Genomic DNA, 18,906 nt, shown 5'->3' with positions numbered 1-18,906 from the left:
CCCAAAAGGAGCTTATTTTGTTACTTATTCCACTCTGTAAACAATTATTGTTTACAATAGTTTGAAACCCAATCACTTCCAGTGGGAAAACATCCCTGCTTAAAACTGCACTTCATAGTACTTACTGATCACAAAAACCATGTAAATGAACAAGTACTGCTGTATTAAAACAAGTTAGTGACAGCCATATGCCAGTATTTTAATAGTTTCAGGGACGCCTGGGCAGCTCAGTCGGTTAAGCGTCGGACGGACTCTTGGTTTCCGCTCAGGTCACGATCTCACGGTTTTGGGAGTTCAAGCCCAGCATCGGGCCCTGCACTGACATGGCAGAGCCTGCTTGGGATTTCTCTCTCCCTCTCTCTCTCTCTGCCTCTCCCTGGCTTGCTCGCTGTCTCTCAAAAATAAATAAACATTTAGAAATTTTTTTCAAATTATTTTAACAGTGTTTGGAAAACTACCATGCAAAGAGTAGAGCTGCGTGCTTTCAAAGTAAGAAGCAAACAAAAATAACCATTAATAACGAGGCAATCACCGCTACATAATATTATAGTCTTCCTAGTACGAAGGAAACATATTCATGCAAGTGAATGATCAATTTTAAAAACAACTTAAACACAAAGACATACAACCGAATCCAGATCAAATAATATAGATTCAAGAAACTTCAAGTATTCCACCGTTAATGCCAAACACTTACGGAAAGATAACATTCAAATCTCCAGGTCTGTCTTTATTTTTTTTTAAGCTTTGGGGGAAGGCTAGGATACTACATGACTTAGTTACCTCACTTATATTATAAGCTTTTTAAAGTATACTAACTTATTTTGAGAGAGAGAACAAGCAGGTTGGGGGCAAGGTGGGGGGGGGCGGAGACAGAGGGTCCCAAGGGGGCTCCGTGGTGACAGCAGAGAGCCAAGTGTGGTGCTCAGACTCCCGAACCGGGAGATCATGACCTGAGAAGAGTCGTACACTTAGCCAGCTGAGACCCCCAGACGCCCCTCTGGTTCGGCCATGTTAGAAGCACCTGCCTAAGACAGTCGAGGCTCCTTTAAACACCTTTGGTAGCTTGAGAAGAACAATTTAACATTCTGAGCCCTAAACTTATCCTGAAACCAGATGACCAGATGAAGAACAGATTAACAGTACTTAAATCTAGGCAGCAATAAAACACATTTCATTTCTTCTGCTTTACGCTGCTTATCAATGCAAAGAATAGTAAATTAAAAATACGGCAGAATACTATACAATTTATACCTGAACAATAGTCACTGTTGGTTTTTCCTTGATTCCTGGGAGTTTTGACAATGACAAAATGAAAGGAATCACAAATTAGTTTGGAAAAGATGTTTAAAATTACAGTAATGGCTTAGAAGCACAACGGTCTTTTCAAACATTAAAAACATTTGGTCAGCTGCCACGTGAATTTTTAAGATCTAAACTCAACAGTAACATTATAATCAGCAGGTGGGGCAAGTTAAGGAAGTGACAATGCGTCTTCTGAAAACGTGTGAGAAGCCTGCCAGACAGGTGTATAAGGAGACGGACAGATTATAACCTTACTAAGGCTCAAAAGTAATTTAAAATACTCTATCGAGCTTGGAAAAGTTAGGGATAAAGCACAACATCCTACACATTCCTAGGGCGTTTTATTGAGCACTTTAAGATAAAGTACTTAAAACTATGATGAAAAATGTCTAAAAGGAAAATCTACGTCAAAAATTGTATGCAGAATCACTGCCTCAGAATCTAATAATTTTAAAAATCACTGATCAATCAAAATACGTAAATTTGTCCAGACTAATTTAAGACAAATCCAAAAGGAATTCTGAATTATTTTTTGAACTGTTCGCAGAGCACGTGCTTTCTTGTAAATATCCATCTTTTTTTAAACACTGTAATTTCAGGGTTTAAAAGAACGTATAGCACTCATTCTCTTCAACTTCACTGTTCTCATTAAATAGGTACTAAGGCAAATAATCTCTCCTTCTTTGGCCTGGCAGTTTCTTATTGGAGTTTGGGAGGTCACAAAGAACCTCTCTAAAAGAAGCATTTATATTGATCACTTCCAAGATTATACTTACTTAAAACCCATGGTCTCCACCTGAGAACTTAAAGAAATGAATTTTCATAACAGCATTAAATGCCAACCAAAAGGCCCGTTACCAATACTCATCTTTTCTGCATGACAAAAAGTCTAACGGTGGGATTTTGTTTGTAAAACTCAGCATACATTTTATCATCCTGGATAAAATATCTACAGCCTCGGTAGTGGTTAAATTGCAGCCATAAAGGAAATTGTCCTGAGATAAATGGGTTCCCTATGAGAAGGTTTCACTGCTACACTTCACCTCAGGACAATAAATCAAATTAACTGCACCTTGTCCTCTGTCCAATGACATCATCAGCTTGACCACATCTTGGGAATCGGGTGCAAAAACATATGCTATTTAAGGCATGAAATCATATTACTGCTTTTTGTCCATTCGACCTCATGCTTCGGGCCTCGGAAGCAGTCAGTCACCTGAACATTCACATGGAAGCTACAGATTTCCCCCCCTCCATGCCCCCCCTGTATTCAGGGCGGCCTACTGGATGTGAAAGTGGAAAAATGAAGAGAACTGGTTATTTGAAATTGGCTTGCTTTTAGCCCATCAAATCTACAATTTGGTTACAAATTAAAGAAGACTTATGTCTCCCAAAATATGTAACTCGCAACTGACCATAAATAAAGTGCCTTATAATTTCAAAGGTTTAACACATCAGAGCTAAGTAACACTTCTCTGGTACTTTACTAGCCGGGGTTAAAAAAAAAAAAAAAAAAAACCCACCAATGAGAAGAAACTCTGTGTTTTTATCCAACACACTAAACCTATATAGAATGAAAAGGAAAAAAAGCTTTACTAAGAGAAAAACCAAAAATGAACATTGTTTCTTCTAAACAACACAAGTTAGCCTGACTTTCACAGGCCAAATGTCCTGATTCTACATAAAACATACAATCAATTCTGACAACTTAAACAGAGGTGGGTGTGCTGGGGGAGAGTCAGTGCCGAGACCAGGGAAGACGCAGGGCTGTGTTTATTCTGCTGTGTTCCCTCATTTAACCAGGACACAAACACTCAAAGAAAACATAACCCCGCTTCTGTTTAGGCATGCTCCCGTTTAAAACCCGCAAACCTGGACAGGGGGGCACAAAATTAATATCCGCCCTATCCTCAATTAGAAGGAAGAAGCTGAAGAGGAAACGCAGCACTGAGGCATTCTGAAAGTGCTGGTAACTGGAATTTCTCACACACTTAGCCATTCTACAACTCCTAGGGAAAAAAACAAAACCCTTGGTTTTACAAGGAGTGCAGACCTTTACAAAACCTCGAGGTGTTGAACTTGGAGGGAGAAGCCAAGGGGCAGGGGGAGCTATCACTAAAGTGACGACACTTACTTGTATGAAGTCAAAAGGGGTTTCACTCGCCTCTGAAAATGAGATTTTTTCCCTCCTTAGGCCTAACACTACTGCAAACTCTCAGAAAGTCCTGTTAGGAGAAACCGAACAGGGCGGGGTGGGGGCTCGGCCCGGAGCTGGCGGAAGGCCGGTTCAGGCCCGGGAGGGTTTGTTTGCCGCGGAGGCCGGGTCCACGCGGGCAGGTTGGGGGGAGTCCCTCGGTTATGAGTGAATAAACCCAGCGGCAGAGGCGAGGCCTAGGCGAGTGCGGGGGAGCCTCGGCCTCGCCCTCCCCGCCCTGCCCGGCGCAGCACGGGCTCGAGCTCACAGCCCGCGGATTGCCAAGGAAAAAAAAAAAAAAAAGAATCATATCGAACCACAAAAGCACATGGGGCGAATGTAAAATATAAACACGGCGTTGGGCTGTGAGTGGCTGTTATTAAAGGTCTGAATTACTAAACATGAGAGGCGGGGAAAGCCAGGCGGCCATTTCAATAATATAAACCTCCCCGAATTAGACATTATTCAAATGAGAGAGGTTCGGCTCCGCAGTCAGCGGAGGGGACCCAGCACCCAGCGCGGAACCGACGCCGCCGAGCCGGGGAGGGGGACCCCCGCCCCTGCCGAACCCCAACGGGCGAGGGGGCATCGAGATCATCAGCTCGTCAGGCCGGCCGGTGCCGGGCAAGGGCAGGAGGGCAGCCTCTACACCCGAGTCCTTGCGAGGCCTCCGGGAGCTTCTGGGGCCTGGGAGCCACAGGCCCTCGGGGGGCGCCGGGGGTGCGGGGGGGGCGCAGGGGGGCGGGGGGCCGGGGAGGCGAAGGCTGGGCCACGCCGGGCACCTCCAGCCCGACTCCCGGGGGCAGGCGCGGTCCACGGGAGACCGGGAGCTCCTCCAGCGCCCCGGGGACGGCTGGCCGACGGTCCGGAGCACATGGGGCGGCCCCGGACGGCATCCCCCGCCGAGGGGAACTTCCCACGAGGGCCGCCTTTCAACCCCGTCCGCCCCGGAGGGGGCGAAGCGGACCCCCTGCGCGGGCTCCCCACCCCCGCCACCCCCCCCCCACCCGGGGCCACCTCGCAGCGCCCGCGACCACTCACCCCCTACCCGCCTGGAGCGCAGGCCTGGCTCAGGTCAGGCCGCCACAGCGCGGACAAGCGGGGCGCGGCCGAGGTGCCCGGGGCCGTGACCCCCCGGCTCAGCCCCGCTCGGACCCCGGGGCGGCGGCGGCGGCGCGCTCTTCCCGGGCGCACCCCCGGCCGCCCTCGGGCCGCCCGCCCCCCCGCGCGGGCTCACCCCCGGCGGGGGGACGCGTGGGGCTGCCCGGCCGCCGGGGTCCGCTCCGGCCCCGCCGCCCTCGCGGCATTGTGCCGGCCGCCACCTCCGTGCCCCTCCGCGCCCCCCCCACCCCGCGCCCGCCCGGCCCGGGGCGCCCGCCCGCGCCCGCCGGCCCCGCGGCTATGAATATGTAAAACGCCTTTATTGTCCTCTCCTGCGCCCCGGCCCCGCGGCCCCGCGGCCCCGCTCGGGCTCGGGCTCGGCGGCGCGGCGGCGGCGGCGGCGGAGGGAGGGCCGGGGCCGCGGGCGGGGTGGGCCGGGGGCAGGAGGAGGGCGCCGGATCGCAGCCCCCTTTGCCCCTGGTCTTCCCCCTCCGCCCGGCCGCCCCGAGCCTCTCTCCCCCTCCGCTCGGCGCCCGGCGGGGGCTCCGCGCTCCCCGGCCCCCCATCTCCCCGCCGTTAATTATAATAATCCTGAGTACTAATAAATTATGCTAAGTCGCGGGGGGGGGCAGCGGAGCCGGGGTTGAGTATGAATATGAATATGTAAAATGCTGTAATGATTACCTGCTGCTGCTGCCGCCGCGGCTGAACTCTCATCTTGACTCGCTGCTCCTCCGTCCGCCATTTTGAATATTTTAACCAAAATCGCCCGGTCGATAAACCCTCCCTCGCTCCGCTCCCCTCCCCCCTCCCGCCCTCCGTGCCTCCTCCCTCCTCTCCGCCCCCTCCCGCTCCTTCCTCTCCCCGGGCTCGCGCCAGGGGGCGCGCGAGGCCGTCCCCTCGGAGGAGCCCCACCCCTTCGGGCGCTCTGCGCACGCGCCGGCCGCCCGCCGCGCCTCCTCGCTCGCGAAAGCGCCCTCACGCTGCCGGTCGCCCCTTGGCCGCATTTTTTCCCCTCTCGGCTCTGCACATGCGCGACTTCCTCCACGCGCCGGGGACGCGGGCGGCGCATGCGTTACCTCTCCTCGGCTCCTTGAAGCGTAACCTGTGTGGGACGTGGAGCGCTCGTCCCTTCTTATAATCCTCCCTCGCGCCCCGCCCCGCGGCCCGCCCGGCGCCACTCCGGGGTCCCCCGGCGGCCCGCGGCCCGCTCAGGAGGGCGGGGGACGCGGCCGCCGGGAGCGCGCAGACGCGCGGGGCAGCGCGGGCGGGCCGGCCCCCGCGGCCCCCGCGCGGCGCGCCGTTTAAGGCTTTCGGCGCAGTTGAACGGCTGACCACGGAGGAGGGGCCGCTGCCCCGCTAGGTAACTTCCGGCCCGGCGGGCAGGTAGGGGCGGAAGCGGCCGCCGCGGGGGGCCGGCCCGAGGCACCTGCTGGGCTGCGCGCGGGCGGCCCGCCTCAAATTTGAATCCTGACCAGTCCCCGCCCCCAGCCCTGCAGACGCCGGAGACCCGGCCGCGGCCTGCGCGAGGGGGCGTGTCCGGCTCTGGCTTTAATTAGCCCGCAGCGCCTCTGCTCTATTCGGTTCTAACACCGCCGGCGTCTGGGGGCCCGGCGTTGGGGTCGCTAACTGCCGCCCCTCCCGCGGTGGGGCGTTGACGCGCCTCGGTCGCCGCCCCCCGCGTCGGAGCGAGCGGTCAGCGCAGCCCGTCGTCTGCACCAACGCGGTCCCCGTTTCGCTTGGGGGCGTGTTGAAACCTCTCCCGTGAGCTGGACGCGGGTGACCTGCCGAATCAAGATGTCGAGACCCGCAGTAGCTTCATCAGGAATTTTACTTCTCTGTGTTTCTCAGAGTAAACATGATAGCAGGCGTCTTCTGTTGTCAATATGTTTATTTCCGTCGTATTCTGAGATTTCTTTAAACGGTGAATTTCCCTGGACAAGACCCAGGTCTAACTCTTTTACGAATTTTTTTAAAAGCCCTCCTGTTTTTCCAGGAGTATTGAAAATAGCCCCCAATGTTTTTCAAGAATAAGAAGAAAGGTGTGTCTCCTGGTAAGCAAAGGGAAAGAAAAGAAAGGTGGGAAGAAAGAAATCCTATATAGTCTCGGCTTGAAGAGAGACATGACTGTGAAGTCTAAATGGAGTCGGACTTGAGATTCTACACTGAAGGAATCGGATCTCTAAGGGAATCAGCGGTTATTCTAACGACTCAGGTTTTAATCACGGGTCTTCGCCTCCTCTTTGAATTCCTTACCCCGAGCAAGTACAGTTGACGCGATTGTCAGTGACGGCCAATGAATTTGGGGTGGGATTGATTTATTCATGGTAATTAGGCCTTAGGGTGTGTACATAACTGTTCAAATAATTGGACCACCATATAATCTAATTATTTCAAGCCACACCAACACCACACAGTTAAGGAAATGCAAATTTCAATCATGTCACAATTAATCCGGAAATGTGGCGTAAGCTATATTCAACAGTATTACTGTAGGGGAAGACATGCCCCTCCTCTGAGGGTAACGAATTTGAAATTACCTCCACTAAGACAACCCAAATACCTTAAATTCCCATCTTCTGTTTACCCTTTGTTTTGCTCTTTTGTTTAAGAAGTAAGTTAATAGGACTTTCAGAAAGTAACTGAAGCCAGTGCAAGTGCTATTCATTCTTTATCTCATTTCCATAAAAAGAAAATTTCGTGGGGTGAATTTTTATTGAAGGAAGAATAGCTCTGTGAGGGAAAAAAAATACTTTAAAATAGCCTATATCAATGATTCATTTTCCTCCTAATGAAAATATTTATGCCTGGGCATCGTAGATCTTCATAAATATTTGCTGAATAAAAAATAATGAATAATACAGGTATATATGTTGGGATTATTTTAAAAATTGATAAAGTCATTTAGTCAACAAATATTTATGAACATCTGCATTCTGCCATAAACTTTACTCGGGTGGTGAAAATGCCAAAATGTATAAAACACTGCTTCGACCTCAGCACACTCATGTGTATCAATTCTTTTTTTCAATCCTCACAGCTCTGGGAGGTAGAAACTTAATCCCAATTTTCCAGGATGGGGAAATTGAGACATGGAGATGTTACATAACTTGCCTATATTAGGATTCTCCACAGAAACAAAGCCAAAATCAGATATACTATATATATATATATATATATATGACTTTCATTATGACGTTGACACTTGAACAAGGCAGGGTTTAGGATTTCTGACTCCCCCCCCCACACACACACACACGCAGGCAAAAGTCCAAGGATAGCTTTTAATTCCTCAAAAACTTAACTATGAACAGCCTCCTGTTGCTGGGAGCCTTACCAATAACATAAATAGTCGAAGAGTCGATCAACACTATTTTGTATGTTATATGTATTATAAATAAATATAAAATGACATTTTGTTATATCTAGTCTACATATGTTATATGTTATATTCTTAACAATAAAGCAAGCTGGAGAAAAGAAAATGCGGTAAAAACCTCACAGTTACAGGACTATACAGCAAAAAAATCTGTATGTAAGTGGACCTGCATACTTCAAACTCCTATGGTTCAAGGATCAACCATATACATGAAAGAGATTTGTTACAAGGAATTGGCTTATACAGAGAACTGTGGAGGTTTAGAAATCCACTTTATGTTCCATCTACCATTATCCCAGACCCTTAATATCCCTTCCCACACAGGTTCCCTAGATTTCTGTCTGTATAAATTAGAAAACTCACGTAGCACTTTCGGAGTGGAGTACCCCTCCTCAGGAGTCAGATAATGCTCAGTCCGTGATGAGCCCCTCAGGTCTCAATAACAGTTTGGTGACCCCAGGGTAAGCATGCAGGCTCTACTAAGGTCCAGTAGAACCCAAGAGCTATTTCTCAAAAGAAGAATATTCTCCAGAGAGGATGTCAGGCTTTGCTCTAGAATCCTGAGGGTCTGGGCTGCAAGTTAGGGCCTCCCAAAGGCCCTAGGTGTGTCCTTACCTGGCAGGGATAGCACGTACCTGCCACTTCCAGCACCACTGGACCTACTGGATCATGTGGCCCAGATGACAGAGCAGCTGGCACAGCACTCTGGGCGTGTCGTGGACTCTCTCCTCATCCAATGGCTTTTTGAGTCACTTGGAAAATGACTTGGAAATGAGGACTATATTGCCTCCAAAATCCAAAGAGGCCCACTCGGCATCGTGCCTCTTTCTTGATTGTAGGAGGGGCCAGAGGCAATCACTGACACTCTATCCTAGAAGGGATCTGCTGACATGCCGCACACCACTGAACCCCTAAATTTTTCACTGAGATAGAAGGCCCCTGGATTTGTGCCAGCTTTCCCACCCTGTGACACACCGATGTCTTCCCGATAGGTCTAAGGCTGTTAGTACTTCTTGCTCAATCAGCATGAGATCATCAGTATAATGGATCAGAATAGCCTGTGGAAAGGAAAGGAGATCAAGATTCCTTTGAACAAAATTATGACGTAGAGCTGGAAAGTGGATGTACCTCCGAAGTGGGGCAGGGAAGGTGTATGGCTGGCCTTGGCAGCCAAAAGCAAACTGCTTCTGGTGGTTCTTATTGACAGGGTTGGAGAAAAGGCATCTGCCAGCCCGATAGCTACTCATCAGTTTCCAGGCGGTGTGTTAATTTTGCTCAAGCAATGACACCACATCTGGTACAAGTGGAGTCACCCCCTCGTTCAGTTTACAATAATCCACTGTCATTCTCCAAGACCCACCTGTCTTCTGTACAAGCCACATAGGAGAGATAAATGGGGATGTGGTGGGAACGACCACCCCTACATCATTCCAGTCCTTGATGGTGGCACTAATCTCTGCAATCCCTCCAAGAATGCAGCGTTGTTTGGGGTTTACTATTTTCCTAGATAGAGGTAGATCTAGTGGCTTCCACGTGGTCTTCCCCACTATAATAGCAGGTCCTTACTCCACAGGTCACAGATCCAGTGTGGGAATTCTGGCAACTGCTTCAGTTTTTCAGGATGGGGAAAATTGAGGCATAGAGGTGCTAAGTAACTTGTCCAATGCCACACCGCTATTAAACAGTAGAACGGAGGGGCGCCTGGGTGACTCAGTCTGTTGAGTGTCCGACTTCGGCTCAGGTCATGATCTCATGGTTCATAGATTCAAGCCCCTTGTTGGGCTTTGTGCTCGCAGCGAGGAGCCTGCTTTGAACTCTGCCTCCCTCTTTCTCTGCCCCTCCAACTATTGCGCCCATGTGCCTGTACTCTCTCTCTCTCCCTTTCAAAAGTAAATAAACATTAAAAAAATTTAAGTGGTAGAGCTGAGATTCCTATACAGGTCAGGTGCTTACTCTTTCTTAACTAACAGTCTGCTGCTTGCTTTGGATCAGGCAAAATCCCAGAGCTTCATATGTTTCAGTGTGGAAAAAGAACACAGTGATAAATAATGTCCTTGCATGTAATCTCATCATAATAAAAATATGGGTGAAAACTTAGGTTTGCACAGAAACATACACAAATAGCCATTCTATTATAATTGCCAAAAACTAGATAATATCCAAATGTCCTTCCTCAGGTGAATGCATAAACAGGCAGGGGTGCATTCATACTGTGGAATGCTATTCAGTGATAAAAAGGAATGAACTATGGACACATACAACATACATTGACTTCAATAAATCTCGGAGACGCTGAATGAAAGAAGGCAGGCTCAAAAGGAATCCTACTATATAGTTCTATTTACATGACATTGAAATCACAAAACTACAGTGATGGAAAACAGATCAGTGAGTAATGGTGGGAGAAGGTGAAACTATAAGGGAGAGGCAAGTGAGAGAATTTTGGGGGGTTCTGGATCCTGATTGTGCTGGTGGTGACAAAAATCTATATATATGGTTTTATTCATACACACACACATGCACAAGGTATAGAAGTAGTCAAGGGTATGAGGAAGTCTGCCTACGTATTACTGTTACTGGTCATTCCTCATTACCAGTAGGAATGTGTGAAGGAGAAGGTGTCAGTCCGTCTTGCTCATGTGCACCACGAAAGCCTTTGCAGCTATGTGTGACCATGTGACACCAGTTTAGCTACTGAGTTTAAGGAGTTGTTGGGTAGGATTTCTGGGAAAGCTCTTAAAGCAGGCCCCTTTCTCCTTTTTTCCCATCCTGCCATCTGGAACACAGATACCGTGACCAAAATTCCTGCAGGTGTTTTGGGCTATGGGGTGATGTTGTTCCCAAGATATCAGGCCACGTTAACGGCAAGAAGCAAATCAGATCTTGTCCACAGGCTGGAGAGAAGCCTGGCATTACCTTCCTGGTACTGAAGTTAACTCTTGATGCTCAGTTAGTTTTGTTAAAGCCTGAAGAATCCAGACTCGGGGGGGGGGGGGGGGGCAGTATTTTAATGCTTGTAATTACCCTGGGTGACTAAATTAAAAATTGTCATTTTTTAAATAAACATCTTCAACATTTTGCCTGGTCATAAATATTATCATTCTAATAGAGCGTATTAATTTGTTTAGTGACCTAGGGATGTATTTTGTAACAAATTACTCTAAACTCACTACAGCGGAGGCTTCCAAGCTGTGTTTCCTGAAGCCCTTCAGGTGGGATGAAAACCAACCTTCTACCTCCTCTTCAGCCAGGAAGGCTCTGCCTTACCTCTGTTGGAGTTTAAGATGATGTTTCATTTGAAAACATGTATCATTGCTTTTTAAAAAGGGGTGTGTGTGTGTGTGTGTGTGTGTGAAATTTACAGTTTCATTGCTTAAAGATGCATACGCTATGGATACTTTATCCAAGTAAAGCAAGCTTGGCAAAAGTCACTTCTAAACACAAAATAACCCATGGTCATTGTATATGAAGCATCAGGAACTTAATCTCCTTCTCCTCCATGTCTTAACTTTGTACCCCAAGTTTTTCTAAGGAAGAATTTGCTCACACCTTGGATAGTTCCAAGGTCCTTTGGCTTGAACAGGTAGAGAGGTCTTCTATTAAATGAATGAATATAGTCTGAGCACATATGTTAACATTCATAAAAGGATGTCAAACCTACTGGCCGTAGCTGACTGCTGCGATTTATGTTTCCACTCTTAATGTATGACGTAAGGGGTTTGTATTCCTCAAAGAATGTACACTGAAGTTTTTAACAAGTCAATACTTATCAAAAAGCTCAATATCATTGATGGAAGACTATCCGACGGATACATAGCCCATTTTCCCCCTCTGGTTCATGGTCAGCAAATTCATGACACTATTCTTACCACCATCCCTTGCAAGCCTCTGGTCAGCTTCTTTAATCCATAGCCATTCTTACGTTGAGCCTAGATTCTTGCCTCAGACACAACTCTGTGCAACCAGTGCTCTGGGCAGTCATTGGCATCTCATCAGCGCCAGCATATGGGATGAAATCCATTTGTAATTCCACCCTAGATACTCTTAAAAGCCAAACTGTCAGAAAGCTGTGCACTTGAAATACATCATTCTGTCCCCTTGTAAGCTTCTTTCCTAGAATTATGCTGTGGACTTATGTCATCAGCCTACATTAAAATCATAAGAAGAAGAGCAAAAACCTCTGAGAAATGTGTCATATTTACAGCAGGAATGTTCTGGGGCTGTCTGTCTTCTTTATGGGTATTCTTACTTAATATCTGAAGGGCAGAGGTTAAGCAACTTGCCCAAGTTCATACAGCAAGGGGCAGCCAGGAACTGAGCTGAAGGTTGCCTGATCCCGTATCCTCTCTGCCTTTCCTCTCTGGGCCCCCACATTTGCTCCCTGCCTCGGCTGCCGTCTGCCTCCCCGTCCCGCCTTCCTCCTAACATCTAGACATTTAGCCCTTTGCTTTGTTTGCATGCGCTTGGTGCCTATTTTCTCCTGTGTTCATTGATTCTGTTTCTGCCCTTCCTGTTTTTTTCCTGCCTCTTCCTATCCTTTCTCATGAGCTTTTTCTAGATAAACTCTTCCTGCATTTACTCATCAACTCATTATAGTCTGACATCTGCCCCAATCATTTTCCTGAAATTACTTTAGTGAAAGTCACTGATGACCCCCTAGCTGCCAGATCTGATAACATCTTCACTCCTCATCCTCCCCGATCCCGAGGCAATTTGACAATGTGACTGTTCCTTCCTCCTTAAAACCATCTCTCTAACTCTGGCTTCAGTGACAAATTACTCTCCAATTTCTCCTCTTATCTTTCCAGCCATGGCTTGGTTTTCCTCATTGGATCCTCTCTTCCTTCCCATCTACTATAGGCACTCTCCCAGGATTTGCCCCGGTCCCTCTCCCCGTCGCTGCAAACCTGTTGGGTGTCATTATCAATCCCAATTTCAGCTGTTAGCTCTCTGAAGCCAGTGCCCAAATCTACACCTTCAGTCCTGGTCTCCCCTCTAATGTCAGACTGTGCTCGTTACTTGTGTCTCTTTCACTAAAGTATAAGCTATTTAAGGGGTGGTCCGTCTTGTCCTCATTATCTTTTGTTATCTTTTTACACTTAATGTTATAGCTCAGGGGCTGAAGGGTCTATGCTTAACAATTTTTTTCTAAAACAACGTTTTTCGTACCCCTGTGTATTTTAGTGACCGCCCAAGGTCGTGTGGGAAGACCTTACTCTCTCAGAAGTGTTCTTCAGGTACCTGCCAGGTACTTGGCACTGGTCTACGCAAAAGCATTTCTTTTTGGTTTTTGAAACATCTTGAGATGAGCACACATTTAATTCAAACTTTTAATCTTGCAAGTCTATATCTATACCTCTTATTTTATCTACCTTAAGGTGCACATTTTTTCAGTTTAGCATCTTTGAAATCAAGATGCATCTTACAAAGGATGTGTAACAAAGCATTGTATCATAACAATTGGCAGCATGAGAATTTTTTTTCACGTTTATTTGAGAGAGAGAGACAGACAGAGACAGAGTGCAAGCGGGGGAGGGGCAGAGAGCGAGAGGGAGACAGAATCCGTAGCAGGCTCCAGCTCCGAGCTGTCAGCACAGAGCCCAGCGTGGGGCTCCAACTCACGAACTGTGAGATGAAAACCTCCCACCTGAGCAGAAGTTGGAGGCTTAACTGACTGAGCCACCCAGGTGCCCCAATTGGCTGCATTTCTTAATGTTACATAAAATAATGGTATACCTCATAATCAATGGCATTTTAAGGTCTATGAAATGTGGCTTTTACATTAAAATTTATGATTTAGAAACTTCGTTCTAATATGTTTTATAACGCAAGAAATATTTAATTAGTCTGAGTATACTCGCCTTTCTAAGTCTGGAAAAGAAATGTTTTTAAGGGATTTTCAATCATGAAGATTAAAACAAGAGGAAAAAGATTTCCATAGCCATAGCAGGTTCACATAGCTAAGCATTTCCTCTGCCATAAATATGTAGCAATTACAGATAAAATACAATGACTTGAAACCATAAAGAAATGGGGTCAAGAGCAGTTATCATTTCCATGGATCAGGAAGAACACAAAAACATCAACCATGAATCTGTTGCTCTGGGTGGTTTACGGTACAGGAGGCCCAGAAGCAGGCAGTGGTGCCTGGATTTTTAGTGCCACAAAGACGAAGAACCAGAAGACACACACATAACGCACGCGCATAAGCACACACATGCACACACAAGCATACACACGCATGTGCGCACACACACACCTTTTGTATCTGGTGGGGTTTTGTTACAATTTTATCTTACATAAATCATCTTATATAGATAGATCTTGCAAAAATTAAAACCCAAAACTATAGCGTTTTAGGATACGGAGAGAATCCCCATGTTCGCCTCACTCCCGACGTCTCCTCTTTAGAAAACCATTTACATTAAATTGTTGCTCATCCTTCAAACAACTCTGTTTTGCAACTATCTCATTAGTATGTCTCTCCGTTTTGTTTTTTAGGTAGGCTTCACACCCAGCACAGGGCCCAAGACAGGGCTTGAACTCAAAACCTTGAAGTAAAGACCTGAGCAGATATCAAGGGGCAAATGCTTAATCGACTGAACCACCCAGGCACCCCTCTCTCTATTTCTTACACAAAAGGTACCATATATAATGTTTTGCACTTTTCTTGTTTCACTTACCCGTATATTCAGAAGATCACCCGCATTTGGGGCGCCTGGGTGGCTCAGTCAGTTAAGCGTCCGACTTCAGCTCAGAGCCAGTGAGTTCGAGTCAGGCGTTGGGCTCTGTGCGGACAGCTCAGTGCCTGAAGGCTGCTTCAGATTCTGTGTCTCCCTCTCTGCCTGGCCCTCCCCCACTCGTGCTTGTTTTTGTCTTTCCCTCTCTCAAATACAGGTTTAAAAATTTTGTTTAAAAATATCATCCATATCAGGACGTGAGATTTTACTCCTCTTTTTCATAGCTCTGGGTACTTCACAGGGTGCCTGAACTCCGGTGGACTCAATCAACCCTCCTTCCTTGCGGAACAAGCTGTTTCCAAAGTTCTGCGCTGCTCACAGTCACACTGAGCAACCTTCTACCTGTACCTTTTCACACCCCCACACATCTTTGTGAATGGAGGCTGAATACAATTGCTGCCTAACTGTTGCCTGAGGCTACGGCTTTACAGGAGGTTGTAGAGTTAGCGAGAAGTAAGAAGACCTAGACACAGTCATGAAACCAGGAAATGAATGGATCTGCTCCCTGGATTTTTCTAATATTGCAGGAGCCCCTAACCACCTTCAGAGGACCCAGTTATGGACTAGAAGCTTGGGAAGTAGGAGGCAGAAAGGAGAGAGACTTCAAAACAAATATGTGTATATGTATGCATTTAAATATATATATTTCAGAAACAAAATACATGTGTGTATTAATATGTATTACATATAAAATTGGGTCTGTACCTCAAACTAGACCAGGATCTATTCCCAATGGTTAAATGTAAAAAAGAAAAAGAAAAGTTCTAGAAGAAAGCAAATAATGAAGTCTTCTATAAGAAAGCTATTTAGCAGTATTATTATCACAAAAATTGGAATTTAAGGCAAAAAGAATGAAAACACATGATGACAGGCTAATCCATAAAGACGCTCTAGCAATTATGAACTTATACGCAACTAGCAACCGACCTTGAAATGTATAAAATAAAAACTAAATGACAAAGAGTGATTGACAAGATCATAAGCATAAAAGATTTTAACACAAAAAGAGTTTCCCCCTATTGTTACTTAACCAGAAATGTAAATTAACCAGAATGCCCATTCTACTCTTTTTTATAATCCAGTGAGTCGGGACCCCTCAGACTGAGCCCAAACTGCAGACCATAGCTGTGTCCCAGCATATCTAGCAGAGTGAGATGGATCAGCACACCTCAGTTTGCTTAAAGGTCTAAGGTAACTTCTGGAGAAAAACTATCCCAAATGATGCTTGTACTGACAGCTTGACCATACATCCGAGTCCATCTCGGACTTTCAAGGGGAAGGGCAACTCTGATTTGGTGAAACTCAGGTTAAACTTCTGGCTCAGACTCCCATGAGCACTCATCATCCATGGATTTTTGTGGAGAAGTAGCTCTGGAAGCAGAGGCGATGCTCAAGATATTTAACACCCAGTTTGGTACAAGCGCTGATCAAACAGAACAGACGAGCCACCCGTCAGAGGCGATGCCAGCGGTGCCCCACGCATATGCCCAGGGCACAGCTGATGAATTTCAGTCCTGTCTGTAAAGACCATTTGGGAGCACCTGGGCAGCTCAGTCAGTTGAGCGTATGACTTCGGCCCAGGTCTTGATCTCACAGCACGTGGGTTCGAGCCCCTCATCGAGCTCTGTGCTGACAGCTTGGGGCCTGGAGCCGCCTTCGGATTCTGTGTTTCCCTCTCTCTCTGCCCCTCCCCTGCTCGCACTCTGAGTCTCCCTCTTAAAAATAAATAAACATTTAAAAAAATTTTTTTAAGAAGACCACTTTGATGAGGGAGCATGGGGTGGGCTGAAGACCAAGTGCAAGCCCGTGCAGCCCCCCACCCCCCACCAGGTGGGAGGTGTGTGACACCCTCAGGCACTCCTGGCTGCCCGGAGACACAGGAAAGAAAACAAACAGCTGACTGATACAGATCACAGTCATACAGGACATGAGTCTCCATCAGTTTACAAATATCTTAATAAATTACAAGAAAAAGGCAATCTTATCAACAGCCTCATCTCCAGAAACATGTAGGCTGTTTCCTGGGCCCCAACCTCACCCTCCGTAACGACACGGGGAGCGAAGGCAAGAAGAAGTGGGAGGTAAAATTAATCTCATTACCTGCAGCCCGCTGACAAATACTTGAGGCACATACAGACCAGAACATTCCTCCAGGACCTCCCTACCGTCCTAATGCTAATGCTTTGCTAGAGGGAGAGCCAGCTCGGCTGGACCACGGCCAGGCCTCAGGTCTCTGCAGAGCCCTCGTGACAGCAAAGCCCCTCTGGAGGCCTCCCTTTTGACCCCACCTCCCCAGCTCCACCGTGTAAGACCCCCACTCTTCACAGCGCAGCACAGCTCTCTCCTTCCGCGGGTCCCGTCCCCGTGCTTTAACAAGGTCCCCTTCTGCACCAAAGACGTCTTCGAGAGTTCTTCCTCGGCCGTCTGCTCCAGACCCCCCGCCATCACCTTTCGTGAGACGTTCTATAGCAGAGGGAGCCACGGGGGCCCTGGCGCGCCTCTGAGAAAGCTGCAAGCCAGGGGGGAGCTCTGCCCGACTCGGGCCAGTCCGAAACTGCAGTGCTGGAAAGGCCCAGCAGCACCAGCGCAAAGCAGGGGCAGTGCTTGGCGAGGGAAGCCCAAGTTCACGAAGAGGCATGACACGGGCGGTGCCGTGGTAATCAGCTGATCAGATGGATTAAAGGGCTGGGCTCTGGCACCTGCTGGATCTGAGACCCTTCCCACTGCGCTCCCCCTCCCCGTTTCTCGCAGACAGGAGACTCCAATGCCCTGGCCGCTGTCCTTACAGGTGGCAAGCGTGGGCCACACCCACAAGGTCCCCAGAAATACCCTGGAGGCCAGACCCAAGGGAGCCAGTGACCCAAGAGCCGCATAAGTTAGCAACTCGAGCATAAGTGGGAATAGGGAGAGAGCCAGCTGGGATTTGGGGAGCTCTTTCTCGTTTATTTTACTTCCGTTCCATAGGTATCATCTCCAGAGATAAAAACTAGAATTCCTTCCCTCGAGAAAATTGTAGGTTACAGGGCATTCCTCAGTGAGGGTTAAGTACACAAAAGGTAGTGCGTGCAGATCAGGCGATGTCGAGGTGGATACATCAGACCCCTAACTCACACCATTGCAGGAGGGAGTCATCCAGAGCCTCAGGGAGGAAGGAGAGGGAGGAGGCAACCGCGAGCTTCCTGGTTGGGTGGCTGGAGGCCCCTGCAAAGATAGTAGTGTAAGTGCGGAGTTGGGGTCGGAGGCGAGCACCAGACCCCACGAGTGTAGGGCAGGTAGAGGGGAGGGGTGTGCTAAATGTACACCACCTCATTTAAATATTACCCATCCTGGGGCGCCCGGGGGGGCTCAGTCCGTGAAGTCCAACTTCAGCTCAGGTCGTGATCCTACGGTCTGTGAGTTCGAGCCTGGCGTCGGGCTCTGTGCTGACAGCTGGGAGCCTGGAGCTGCTTCTCATTCTGTCTCCCTCTCTCTCTGTCCCTCGCCGACTCGTGCTGTCTCTCTCACTCTCAAAAATGAATAAGTATTAAAAAAAAATTTAAATATTACCCATATTAGGGAAGGATCATTTCCATCGCAGGATGCTCAGAGGGACTAAGATTGAGAGAAATTTAGCGACTTGCCCAAAGTCACACAGGCATTGAGATCTGAACCCAGGACCACCTTCCATCAACGTTTCTTACTAAGCCAGCCTGCCCCGACTCAGGGGAGGGAAAAACCTGGTATTCCTCAGTGCCAGAGACTTCTGATTGCTATTTACTTTCTCATCTATTTCATATTATGATAATGTTTTCCTGGAATCGGATGATATAATACTAGAAATTGAAGATGTTTATTCGCTACAAAGATTACATATGCAGGCTTCCTGTCATAATCAAGGGCTGTTGCTCACATCATTTATGATTTCCAGTCTTCTCTGTATATGATAATGCTTATTTTAGAAAAGCTGTTTTTACGAAGCCTGCTGATCTTCAAAAGGAGCACAGGCAAGAGACAAGACAGTGATATACCCTTTTGATATTTATCAAGTCTGGGGTCTCTCTTAAATTAGTTTGCTGGGAAGCATTGCATGTGATGAATGGTAGAGTATTTAAATGATGCTGTGGATGTTTTCCCTTGTAATAAAGCAGATTACGCTCACAGAACTATTTTGTTTTACTTCTTCATACAAAATTCATGTTTGAATCTCA

General features: G+C 47.6%; 1 protein-coding gene across 4 annotated transcripts in view; it reads right to left on the bottom strand.

The window, feature by feature from the left end:
- POU2F1 (POU class 2 homeobox 1) overlaps window positions 1-6,462 on the bottom strand; it is a 172,771-nt gene extending 166,309 nt beyond the window's left edge. For 2 of the 4 annotated variants that reach the window (XM_039241914.1, XM_039241918.1), the window contains exon 1: window positions 5,285-5,353. In XM_039241914.1, coding sequence (XP_039097845.1) covers window positions 5,285-5,345 — 61 coding nt within the window. In that variant the 5' untranslated portion in view covers window positions 5,346-5,353. Of the gene's footprint in view, window positions 1-5,284; window positions 5,354-5,679 lie in introns of those variants that run through there. The other 2 variants (XM_039241917.1, XM_039241916.1) reach the window with 2 other exon arrangements.
- Window positions 6,463-18,906: the final 12,444 nt, after the last annotated feature.

The sequence above is a fragment of the Hyaena hyaena genome, unplaced genomic scaffold (genome assembly GCF_003009895.1).
Source record: "Hyaena hyaena isolate Hyena2069 unplaced genomic scaffold, ASM300989v1 scaffold_201, whole genome shotgun sequence".
NCBI lineage: Eukaryota > Metazoa > Chordata > Mammalia > Carnivora > Hyaenidae > Hyaena > Hyaena hyaena.
This window is presented reverse-complemented; position numbering and strand designations above follow the sequence as displayed.